Source organism: Eptatretus burgeri, chromosome 13, assembly GCF_056783735.1.
Source record: "Eptatretus burgeri isolate ZD-2024b chromosome 13, Ebu_testis_v1, whole genome shotgun sequence".
In the NCBI taxonomy this organism is placed as follows: domain Eukaryota; kingdom Metazoa; phylum Chordata; class Myxini; order Myxiniformes; family Myxinidae; genus Eptatretus; species Eptatretus burgeri.
The window spans coordinates 14458700-14471948 of NC_140973.1; the positions used below are offsets into that span (position 1 = coordinate 14458700).

The following is a 13249-nucleotide window of genomic DNA, read 5'->3' on the forward strand; positions in this document are numbered from 1 at the left end:
GAAATGCCCAAAAAAATAATTTCTCAATTTTTTTTTTGGGGGGGGGGGACCAAGTCCAAAATCTAATGGCATGATCCTTGAACCATACCTAACCCCCCCCCCCTCCCCACCAAGTTTCGTCAAAATCCGTCGAGGAGTTTTTCCGTAATACTGTTCACAAACAAACAAACAGAAAGGGGTGAAAACAGTAACCTCCGATCTTCGATGGCAGAGGTTAATAAGTATATCAATTGCAGCCTTTGATAGTCCTGGGTATTCTGCGGCCACTGACAGCCAGAATTCCTCCAGTGTAGATGAGGCAAAGCGGTCTTTAATGTGCAGTCAGAGGAGAGGTCCAAGAGCGCATCCTCAAGCTCCGATGACATGTGTCGGGCAGATGAGGTGATGAAAGGCTGGCGTATCCAGTCGTTTCTCTCTGGGGTGTTCTCTTTTGGGAAGTACCTATTGAAGTGGCCAAGCAGGCTTCTGAAGTGAGTAGCAATAAGTCCTTTTATTGTTTGAATGCTTCTGTCAAATTTGTCCATGAAGTCCTCGAGCTCAGGGAACATTTCCACACTGCCTTCTTCGACTCGCGCTGCCCACCGCTCAAGCTTCTTAGTAAACACTAACCTTGTCAGAAAGCGTGAGGACATTGGTGTTTGGGCCTTGGAGACACAACTTTCGACTGTTCAGTTTATCAAATATGCCTGCCAGATATGCAAGGCCAGTAACCCATGTGGGGTCGGTCAGGTGGTCAGCGAGGGGGGAGCTGCAATCTGAGAGGAAAATGCGAACCTCCTCACGCAGTTCAAACAGTCCTGTTAAAACTTTCCCCCGTGATAGCCATCTGACCTCTGTGTGAAATAGTAGAGATTCGTGTTCCGATCCCATTTCCTGGCAGAGTGTGGCAAACAGTCTGGTATTCACCGGACGGGATTTGATGAAGTTCACCACTTTAATTGCTGTTTGGAGAACATTGTGGAGTTGTGGCTCGAGGTTCTTGCTGGCGAGGGCCTCTCTGTGAATAATGCAATGAGTGAATTTGACATGTGGCGCCACTTCCATAACTTTAGCTTTCAGTCCCCTTCTTGTCCCCTGCATGGCGCCAGCTCTATCTGTACACACAGAGATGCAATTTTCCCAACTTAGCCCCTCCTCGCGCATTTTACTGTCCAGTTTGTTAAAAATGTCACGACCAGTGCAAGTTCCTTCAAGTGTCGAGCAAAACAACATATCCTCGTACATTTTCCCCTCGTAGCTGTATCTTGCAAAAACAAGTAACTGTGCATCACTGGAAACATCCGTTGTTTCGTCAATTTGGAGGGAAAATCTTCCACTTTTCACTCGGTCAATGAGCTGCTCTTTATAGTCCGGCAGATATGTGAAAAAAATGTGCCTTTAGTGATATAAGCATGAAATTTTGCACACTGCTAGGGCAGTATCTTACAAAGATTTTTGGATATAGGGACATTCCAGATTCTTCCCAGAGCCAAAATGGCGGCCATTTTACAAAATAGCCGATTTTGTGTTGTACAAGGAGGATACATGTGGATACAACTATATTTAAGAAGCATACCAGTGGTTTTATTTAACTAAATATAGATTCTAGCAAATAAAGGTGACAAAGCGTGAATAAACCATTTATTTGGTCATTTTTGGTGCATTTTTGCACTTTTGGATGGTTTTCTACAACAAACTCTTCAAAAAAGTGTTATCAAGTACCATGGAATGACTTGTTCATTTAACACTCTTGAACTCGGAGGAAGTGCTTCTGTTTGATCCTAACATCAACTTACAGAGTCAAAATTATACAGTGGAACCTCTAGATCCAGGTAACAGAGTCTACTATGATGCATGGATACATGTGTACATGTTACATAATTATCATCTGTGATCTCTCATGTACACTCCCCACCACAGTGACATAGAGCTTTGCAATGGAGTGCAGCCTTGACACACTTGCACTGTCCTCTGCATCCCTTTTTGCAGCCACACCTTAGTAGTTGCCGACATGCCTCAGTTGCCTCTGGGAGGGTTGTCCAGTATATGTCCCAGCCATTATCGGTGTGAACCCACCCCCAGTCACTAGGCGATGGGAGCTCTGGTGTGGACACCATCATCTGGCCCCAACAGTAGCCAGCTTGGTAGGAAGCTCTCTTGATGTGCTGTTTCAGGGCTTCACGAGTTGGAGGGAGAGCATCTATTGATCTGCCATTCTGGGTGAACAGATGCTTGCAACACTCATTGACATGTTCCTGGCTACTGGTGCGATCATAGAGCGCAACAACAAAACGCTCCAGTGCATCCATGTGGTCATCTACGGCTGAAGGAGTTGGCGTGGCAGCCAAGGCACAGAATGCTACAGTGACATCAGTGACCTCATCACAGGCTTTCCAGGTTTCCCATGCTTTTTTCTTCCCCCTGCCTCCGAAGCTTGAAACGGTGTCGCATCCAGTGAGAGCATGGAAGAATGGCAAACCTCGACACTTGTTAGGTCCCAGTGCTACAGACATCTCGTGAGCTGCCAAGAACCTGAAGTTCTTTCCTGTGCCAAAAGCAACCCAGAGCTCATCAATGTCCAGACGTCCAGCTGCTGTCACCGCAAGGACCACGACATCAGTGTCTACTGTACGGATCGACACTTTGCTGTATCCCTGCCTCACAGCGTCTTCAGCATGGAGTAGCATTCTTGTGTCAGCCTCTTCATGGCTACAAGGGGCAAGACCAGCAACATCTCGGGCCTGCGTACAAACCACATCTTTGTGGTAGGTGCTGATGACTTGTTTGTCTGTGTCTGTTGTTGCTACTCTGGTGGCTAGGAAGTCAAACAACTCCATCTTGTTCTCATCTGTGCGAAAAAAGGTCTGCCAGTTTCCAGGAATGGAACTAGATGGCTCGACTCGTCTCCTGATGCCTTTGCCTCGCTTCTTCCTAGTGTCTGCCTTCAAACTGTCTGTGAGGTATTCATCCCAGACAATATCCATCCTGCTCGTATGCTGCAGCTGAGACGTGATGTATGGCAAGAATACTTCTGATGCATACTCGTTGAAGGTCTTTGCTGTGCCAGGTGGCAGCATACTGATGATCGCTGCACCATCAAGGATGATGACTTCAACTGCTGGACCAGCAGCAGCAGCATTCTCCTGTTGAGGGACCAGATCTTCTAAGCAGCCAACCAGATCTGACTTTGTTCCAAGTCTCATCTTGCCCATGTGTGACAGTGCAGGGGACATGCTTGGTTCTCATGTGCGAAGACCTCATCAAGATCTCCATCACGTATCTAGGACGCAATGAACAACTTGGAGAACAGGGAGCAGTCGTTCTTCAGAGATGAAACCTGCAGCTGTGCTCTTGACTTCTCTCTGACTGGAGGTCGGCTGAAGAGAGGGAGGTTGTTTCTCTTGATTGGGTCGGTGATGGGCTTTGTCTGGTTGATAAGTCTCTCATGGACATAGGAGTCATGCGGTTCTTGTCCCAGCTTCTCGATCTGGCGTACAGTATTGATAACTGCTGGGTCTGCCAGGTCTCTGCTGTCTAGCACCAGGAGATCCTTGCTGTCATCACAAAATGGGTTGCCCATCTCCCCCATGACTTGAGTGAGTGAACGCACATCTCTAGCAAAGGCTACCTGTGTGTGCTTGGTCTGCTTGTGGTGTTTGTGAACAGCCTTCTTGGTCTCTGATAGCAGAGTTAAAATGTTTTCAACTACGAACCCCAGCCCAGAGGAGATGCATATATACACAATGGCGATCTTGGGTGATTGTCACTCGATGTCCCCAATAGGCCACCATACATTATTTCTTTGCGCTGGACAGGACCATGTTAAACCCAAATCAATATGAACACACCATTGTAGTTTGAACATTTCTATTATGCAATCATGAAAATTAATACAGTGAGTACATCAATATCGATTTCGCAAATTTATGCATTTAATCGTGACATTGCCAGCTACCAGTATGTAATTAATAATGGAAATATTCATGGAGTCTAAGTTCCTTTCACCAAATTTGATTTTTGATCTATTTATATTTCCAGAAACAATATTCAGGTAACATTCACATGCATGATCATATTGCAGAGCTCTTGTTCCAGCCATGCATTATTGCGATGGTAAACTGTTATCTGTGTCCCTCATAGACCACCGTAGATGCATTTTTTTTTTTTAGTCAAATATGAAGTGGATAATGAAGCATGTGCATACTAGTTGATAATAATCGTATTATACTCACTACATTGTGTTTTGCACCAAGCACATATGACTGCTGACCTTGTAGGCAGAATTTGTTATTTGTGGCAGCCATTTTGTAAAATGGCCACCATTTTGACCCTAGGGGTAATCTGGAATGTCCCTATATCCAAAATGTTTCCTAAGGGTATGCTATAACTGTGTACCAAATTTCATGCTTGTATCATCAAAGGCACAAAACTACCAGAATATTTCACATATCTGCCGGACTATTAATGTCGTTGGCCATTTCACCAATGCGCCTCGCCATTGTGTCATTAGACAGTGGAATCGTCTCAAGTGTGCAAGCTATTTTTTCACCATGCATAGCTGTGGTCATTGCAATTGCTGCTGGGCGGATCAGGCTCTCTGCAATAGTATGGGGCTTTTTGGATTGAGCAACCAGGTATGCCACTTCATTTGAAGCCAACAGGGCTTTGACAGGGATTGTAAAGTGCTCAGTGTAAAGTGGTCTTTTGGCTCTGTACTTCTCCCTCCTTACGATGAAAAAAATTTAATGGTTTGTCAATGTAGGATGGGTGTTTGGTTTGTAAATGTCTCTTCAATTTTACTGGTTTCAAGCTTTCATGAGCAAGCACTTCTGAACACAGAACACACTGTGGATATTCCACTTCATTTTTGGCTCGGCATGTGAATCCGGACTGCAGAAAGTCAGTCTGATATTTCCGCCGCTTGTTGGAGGCCAAATCTGCCGCCGGTGCATTACGTTTTTCAGTTGAACTTGTAACAGTTGGTCCACCTTCACATGTGTCATCTTGAGCTGGCAGACGTTTTTTGACAAGCCACCGATCCATATTCAGCCACCTTGCAGTAGTTGGCTAGCGCTAACATTGACTTTCAGCACCCGCCACTGTGCTGCTCTGTCTCTGTCTCTCTCACCCCCTGCTTGCCATTGGTTCGTTGTGTGTACTGTCATGGCGGCTGCTTGCTTCGTGTCATGAGTACCTGTCCTCCGTTATGCTGTTTTTTTTTTTTTGTTTTTGTTTTTTTGTTTCCACACTCCCCATCTCATTCCTCTGTTCGTGTTATGTTTGTGGGTTGTTCCCCTCTGTGTAGAGGAGAGAGAGCACTCGTTGCGGCGCTTTGTCAGGGTATCGTCGGTTCCTGGGCGGTGCCCTGTTGGTCGTTCTCAAAATCTAAAAACTTTTTCGCTTTAAACCCTTATTTTGCTTTTTATTTCACTTATCTTTCCTTATTTTGTTCAGTTAGCGCTCCCTTTCCCAATGTTCGGAAAAGTTGGAGTGTTTTTGTAACTTCCTCTTCCTGAGTGAGGAAGACGTGGAGCGTCGTGTGTGTAAAACATGGCGGCCGCTCGGTCGCAGTGAGATGCTGCGTACGAAGCGATGACCAGAAAAAACGGCTTGGTTTGTGTCCCCCCTGTTGGCGGTCGGCGATGTTATCGGTGCTGGACATGTACGTGCCGCGTCTCGTCTGAACCAGAAAGTCATAGTTTTCGTCTCGGATGAACGTTTTGTTCACGACGTCGTGAGTGCCGGTTTATCTACACAGAGTGGTCATTTCGTGATGGCGTCTCCTATGGATGTCCCCTCAACGAAAATTGTTGTTTCAAATTGCCCTCCATTCGTGCCGAGTGAAAAAATTCTGTCCATCTTGTCTCGTTATGGAACGATCGTTTCTATAATCTCAATGATCCCCCTTGGGTGTCGCCATGAAAAGGCGAAGCACGTGATGAGTTTGCGGCGCCAGCTGTACATGTTGCTTCCGGACCGTGGAGACTATACGGGATTGAAGGTTTCCTTTAAGGTTAGAATCGAGGATCGCGATTTCCAAATGTATGCTTCATCGGCGACATTAACGTGTTTTCATTGTGGGAATTTTGGGCATTTAAAGAGATTTTGTCCAAAAGCTCATTGTGCAAGGTGTGGAGAATCGGGACATGATGTCGATTGTAAAACCAGTAATGACCACCAAACTCGTGGGACAGAAGAGGTAATACCTCTGGGTGTGGAAGAGATGATACCTCGTGAGGAGGTGACAGCCAGTATCGCAAATGTTTCCGATAATACCGTTTCCTTGCATGGCGAGAATGAAAAATATGGTTTTGTAACAGTGAAAAAGAAACGTAAAGAATCTACTTCGCATGAATCCACTAGTTCCTCCAAGGTAGTCGTACGGGATACGAGTAATGTAACTGAGGAACCTCAAGACGAGAGTATAATCCAAAAAATGCAATGTAGCAATGTTCCTTCAAACGGTGATGAAACTGAGTTGGTTATTGGTGGTGAAACGTCTGCAGAACGTAGGGATGAATCATCACCAACAACAGCTTTTCCAGAGCCTGAACTAAATAGTAGTTTGACTCCTCGTAGTCACACCACATGTATTCAGAATACAGTCTTTGTGACTCTGGTAGAGGTACCCGATAAAGAGGTACAAGAGGACGCTTTAGCAGTTGTATCTCACTCAGGTCGAGGAGAGTGCAAATCAGTGTTCGCAAATAGGTACTCCACATCACCCGGTAGATCCCTTAGAATCGCTCTTAAATGAGATGATAAAAGATCAGAGTGAATTTTGTGAACCTGATGGGTTCTTATCTGGATTGTCTGATTCAGAGGATAGCATAGAGGTGGCGCATCTGTCCCAGTCATCATCTGATCATTCTGAAATATCTCCACAGCGCATTGTGAGCTTTCTTAATGAGACGTTTAGGCAGCGGAAAGTCATCATTCAGAAACATTTTCCTGACTTGCCTGCCTTCCTGCAAACGGCAAGATTTATAATTAAAAATCACGAAGATTTTGGAATGACAAAACCTCAAACTCGTAGGCTAAGGAAACTTATTACCAAAGTGAGAATGGAATCTTCGCAACAGCAGCCCGATTTCCTCGATATAGGATGAAAAGAAAAGAAGTGTTGTGTGACACCTTAAACATTAATGGAGGTGGTGCCAACCATTTACGTAGGGTCCAAGTTAAGAACTTAGTGTTTCAGAAACATATTGATATCTGCTTATTGCAAGAAAAGCATATAACGTAGACTGCACAGTCTGATTGGCTTCGTCTTAATAAAGGACAGTGTTTCTTTAGCAATCTGTCCTCTGTTTCTGCGGAGTGGCGTTTTTGCTTCGTCCAGGGTTTGTTCCCGACTCTTGTACTTTCCATGAAAGTTAAAGGGCACTTGGCATCCTTGGAGTTGGTTTATCGAGGATTTCACCTCACCTTACTCAATGTATATGCTCCTAGTGGCAGTGGAGCTCGTAAAGATTTTTTCATACGTTTTGGCTAATTATCTTCACGTGATACCTCTTGATCATTGTGTTTGTATTGGAGGAGATCTTAACTGTACGTTTGAACCAAATCTAGATAGAAACACACGAGAACCACATCCCGAAGCGCATAAAGATATCTCGTTGTTTCACATCACTTGATCTGCTTGACGCATGGCGCATACAGCACTCGACAGTCTCTCAATACACGTGGTGCCGGTATGCTAACGGGTTGATCACGCTCGCTCGACTTGATCGATGGTATAGAAATGTACTGGTATCTTGTGAACATTTCCCTTCCAGTTTCTCTTATCACCGCCTGGTAGTGCTTGGCCTATCTTCTTCTCGGTTGGTTCATAAAAGTGCATATTGGACTTTCAATACCAGCCTATTAGAAGATTGCTCTTTTACTGAAGCATTTCGTTGTTTTTGGAAAACACTTGTTCATAGAAAATCTTTCTACTCTTCTGTTCAGTTATGGTGGGACAATGCTAAAACCCAAATCCGTGTTTTTTGCCAATGTTTTAAGTTGTTCTCCATAAGTATGAATAAAATTCAGGTTTCACTTTTAGAAACTGAAATTTTGCATTTAGAGAGAGAATTGGCCGAATCTCAAAACGGTAGGAAAATTCGGTTATTACTGGAAAAAAAGCATATCTAAGAGAACTGAATCACGAGAGAGTAATGGGGATGTCAGTCAGACTTGGAATTCAAAATATGAAGTTTTCTGACACTCCAACAAAAAGTTTTGTTCGGTTGGAAGGTTTTAAGAAGTCCCAAAGGCGGATTGTTTCCCTGATAGATACCACAGGGAACATTACACAAAATGAAGGTGATGTAAGAACGCTCAAACGGTTTCTTTTCTGAATTATTTGCGGATAGATCTGTGAACAAAGATATTGATGTGAATATGACAAATCATGTACCTGTTTTGAGTCGTGACCAGCGTCAACGTCTTGAAGTGCCGCCCACCCTGGAGGAACTCGGTACAGCTCTGAGTAGCCTTGAACATGGAAAAACTCCTTGGATTGACGGCCTTCCAGTTTATTTTTTTTACAGCGTTTTGGGACATTCTAGGTCCAGAAGTTCTGCTGGTCCTGCAAGAAAGCGTACGATCTGGCATATTGCCTCTCAGCTGTAGAAGAGCGGTGGTTTCCCTCCTTAAAGGCGGAGATCTCCGGCAGGTCGAGAACTGGCGTCCCATTTCATTGTTGTGCTCGGACTATAAAATTTTGTCCAAACTTCTTGCCAATCGGCTGAAGAGTGTAATTGGAACTGTTGTTCATGCTGATCAGAGTTGCTGTATTCCAGGAAGATCAATCTCTGACAACATCTTCTTAATCAGAGATTTGATTGATTGTGGCCTTAAGGAAGATGGGATTGGACTACTTTTTTTAGACATTGAAAAGGCCTTTGACAGTGTTGATCACACCTACATGTTTCATGTTTTGCAAAAATTTGGTTTTGGTGAAAAGTTTATATGTTTGGTTAAATTATTATACAACAATATATCAAACTTATGCAAAGTGAACAATTTTCTCTCTTCTCCTTTTCAGGTTCAGAGGGGCGTTCGGCAAGGCTGTCCATTGTCAGGGTTACTGTTTAGCCTTTTACTCGAGCCACTTCTCATTAATCTTAGACTCTCACTCTCTGGCTTTGTACCTTTTTTTTTTTTTTTTTTTTTTTTTTTTTTTTTTTGTATACCTTGGTCGAGGCTCGTATGAGAGCTAACACACAACTCACAGCAAGGAAGCATGAGACAAGAGGGGCGGGAGTGGAAGGGACAAAACATTGGGGAACAGACACAGGTGAACTGTGGAAGGGAGAGGGATGGGGATGGGACGGGGAACATGGCGAGGGGAAGATGGACATTAAAGGGACTTTCAGGAAGGAAAGCAGGAGAATTGAAGGAAGTGGGCTTGGGTGGATTATCGGGGTAGAAAAGATCGAGGATTTGGATGGGGGAAGATAAGAGGTGGTGGTGAACAGCTGTTTTGAAAGCCTGAAGGGAAGAATGGGAAAGAATAGAGTGAGGAAGTTTATTCCAAAGGCGGGAAAAAAGAGGAATGAAAGAGTGAAGATGAGCAGTGATTCGTGATTTTGGTAGTTTTACCAGAAGGGGGTTGTTGGCGGACCTTGAGCGCCCTGTGGAAATGTGGTTGGGACAAATCGCAGAGAGAGCAGGGGGGGCAAGGCTGGAGAGGAGTCGGTAGAAGACAGAAAGACCACCGACCAACCTGCGGTGATTGAGTGAGAGGCCCAAAGACTCAGCTTCATTGCGGGAGATGCCAATGATCTTAAAAGCCCTGGTTTCGACAGCGTGAAGTCGAGAAAGGTGGGAGGCAGGAGCACCAGCCCAGAGGGGAGAGCAGTACTCCATCAGGCTACGGACAAAAGCTTTGTAAGTGGTCAGGAGCTCAAGAGGGCCGAGGAAGGACTTTGCACGACGGAGGATTCCCATTCGGCGACTGGCTTTTGAGGCAAGGTTGGAAATGTGACTTTCCCAGGAAAGGTCATGGCAGATAGTGAGACCCAGAAGCTTGAAAGAAAAGACTTCTTCCAGAGGATTGTTGAGAAAGTGGATGGGGGTTTTGTAAACGGTCCTTTCGAAGAGACATAGTGAGAGTGTGAGATTTGTCTGGATTGAAAGACATGTTCCACGTGTTGGACCAGTTTGTGATTTTATCCAGATCTGCAGTGAGCGAAGAAGCTGCTGCTTGCCGGTCTGAGGGATGACAGATGGTACGGCAGAGGGTTGAGTCATCGGCAAAGAGAAATAGAGGATTTTCCAGAGAGTCCGAGAGATCATTGATGAAAACCAGAAAAAGAACAGGGCCCAGAACGCTACCTTGAGGAACTCCAGCCTGCACAGGAAGAGGGGATGAAAGAACTCCATTTAGGGCCACACGTTGACTGCGACAGGAGAGGAAGTCTGCGAGCCATGAGTGGAGATGGCCTTGAATACCATGGGCAGAGAGTTTGGTGAGTAGGGCAGGGTGCCAGACTGTGTCAAAAGCACGTGATATGTCCAGGGATACGGCTCGGATTTCCTGTCTGGCATTGAGGACCTCCATCCATTGATGGGAGAGCAGTAGCAGCATATCTAGGGTAGAGTGACCTGGTCTGAAACCAAATTGATGATTGGAAATCAAGCCATTGGAGAAGAGGAAGGATTTCATGTCTGAAGCGATGATGGATTCCATAACCTTGCTGATGATTGGGAGAAGGCTGATTGGTCTATAGTTACAGGGATCTGTTTTTGCACCTTTTTTATTGATCTTCCCCAGAGGAGCACCATATCATAGTATCTGCATACGCTGATGATATCTGCGTAATAATTAGGAACGATCAAGACCTAACCACTCTCCTCGAATCCCTACTTATCTTTCATCGGGCTTCATCTTTGAAGGTCAACTGGCAAAATAGCAAAGCCTTGTGGGTGTCTTCTGTCACTCGTACATCCGTTAGGCCTCCTTTGGCACCACCTCACTCACTTCCCAAAGGTCTAACTTGGGAAAGAGAAGGGGTCAAGTATCTTGGGGTTTACCTTGGTCCTTACCAGTATTCTCTCATGAATTGGGAAGGAATGATAGATGACGTGACCAAAAGTTTGCAAAAATGGAAACGTTTCCTTCCACAAATGTCCTTCAGAGGCCGCATACTGATTGTTAACACCTCAGTCGCCTCTGTCTTGTGGCATAGATTCATCTGCCTACAGCCACCGGACAGCTTACTGACTAAAGGATATTCAGCAGATACTGGTTAATTTATTTTGGGGAGGTCATCACTGGTTGAGGTGGGATGTACTTTGTCGACCCCTGTCCGGAGGTGGCCAAGGGCTCATTGACGTAAAATGTCGACCGATGGCCTTTCGGCTGAAATCAATCCAGCGACTGCTCAATGTAAAAAAACTGCCCTGGTGCCCCACAGCACAAAAAATTCTGAGACAGGCTGGAATGCTCGGTTACGGCCTTGAGCTGTTTTTGATGGAGCCTCAAAAAGTTGATGCGTCTCACCTCCCTCTGTTTTATCAAAGTCTACTAAATGCTTGGCAAGCCGTAGTGGTGACCCACCAAAAGGAGTCATATGATGTTCAAATGTTTGCGGGAGAACCCTCGTTTCTGAACCCACTTTTTCCGAATGTTCCCAAAAGTCGTTTTTTTCCCCCCAAAACTTTATTACAAGTGGTATCAAAAATGTTTGGCATCTTCGTGACTCTTCCAATCATGCCTGGAAATCCGCCAAGGAAATCGCTGAGATTATCGGTACCAGGTCAATAAGAGTTGTAAGTCAAGTACTTTTTGAAGTTATACGCACATCCTTTAGACTTGGTTTGAAGTGGAGTACAAAGGTGAAATGGGTATCTCATAATCCTTCAATTCCTAATTTACTGGTTAGTTTCACCAGTTCTGCTCTGTCTCAAGCCGGGTGTCGTTCTTTTCTAATTGGCAACCTCAAGAGCAATTTTATTTATCAGTCTTGCCTTTCAGTTATCAATGTAAACACTCCGACAGCGGGAGTAAGTAGATGGAAAGCCTTGTTACCGGATATCGCCCCCTCTGAACCTGAATGGAAATCAATGTATTACACACCTACAACAAAAAGGTCAGGTGATCTACAATGTGGACTTGCTCATGAGGCATTACCGATAAACCTTTTTATAAACGGTGTAGATGTTACTGTGTCGGTTCTCTGTCCCTTCTGTAACACCACTGAAGATGTGTTTCATGGGTATGTTGATTGCATACGATTGTCTGCTCTTTTTCTTCTACTGAAGAACATATTCGATCGAGTAAATGTTCGGTTTTCCCGCCGGGTTTTTATATTTGGGCTTAGAGTCGCTTCGGCAGATGAAAAGTTAATTTTGTTTTTGAATTATGTATTGTCAGAGGCTAAACTAGCAATTTACTTGTCTAGAAAATTAGACAAATTACAGGAAAACCACCAGAGCAATGTAATGTGATCCTGTATTTTCAATCCCTGGTTTCAACAAGGCTAAAACTGGAATTCAATTACTATATTAATGGATTTGTTGAAAATTGGTGTGTTGGAAAAATGTGTAAGGTTAATGAGAATGAATTAGAAATGTGTTTGTAATTTCCTTCTCTGTATTGTTTGTCTTTTCGACTACGATACAGTGTTGTTCTTCCTTTTTGTTTTATTCTGATTGATGGATTTCTCGAAGTCTAATGTATTATTTTTAAAATTTACAATTGGAGCATCTGTTTGTATAATTCCTTGCTGCTCAAATCTGTTTCATAATGACAACATTATAACATTGGTATGGGAGATTTAATTGAAAAATCATTTTCAAAAAATATTTATGAATTCTTTTATTATATATTTGTTTTTACAACCTTCTCGCGACCCCCAGGTTGAGAACCTGGGCTTTAAGTGACCCGTTGACTCCGGAGTTATCCGCGGTGACGACCTTTTAATTCCGGGTGTTCGGTGGGAGACGGCCCTATCGCTCCGTCTCGCCATCGTTCCTCACCAACGATCCATGACCCACAACAATATGAGATATATTAATAGCGAGGTCCCAGTGTGATGCACGGGAGGGGCTGGACCGCCGTTCGTGAAAGACTTGAGCAAAAAATGGTGAAACTACAAATGCTGAATCCGCGAATGCCATGGGTGGAATCCCTCGCATCAATTTCCTCGTTCTGCTTTAAACTCGATCTTTCTTTATGTTCATTCAAATAGCATCATTCCAATCACAAATTAATATGATATCATTAATTTAACAAAATACAATGTAACAAACACTCATGAGGGAAACAAAGAGAAACGCC

The 13249-nt window shown here is 44.2% G+C and overlaps 2 protein-coding genes across 2 annotated transcripts in view; one reads left to right on the forward strand and one right to left on the reverse strand.

The window, feature by feature from the left end:
• The window catches only part of LOC147013885 (pinin-like), a 32525-nt gene that overhangs the window by 2861 nt on the left and 16415 nt on the right, over positions 1–13249 (forward strand). The gene's annotated exons all lie outside the window — the stretch shown is intronic.
• On the reverse strand, positions 1450–3089 carry LOC147013886 (uncharacterized). The gene has a single exon (XM_085851205.1). It carries the CDS (start codon positions 3054–3056, stop codon positions 1878–1880), a length of 1179 nt encoding a protein of 392 aa, XP_085707331.1. The 5' UTR covers positions 3057–3089; the 3' UTR covers positions 1450–1877.

Excerpts from the sequence above, each read along its gene's own strand:
- LOC147013886 (XM_085851205.1), bottom strand. The coding sequence starts at position 3,056 with ATGCTGCCACCTGGCACAGCAAAGACCTTCAACGAGTATGCATCAGAA.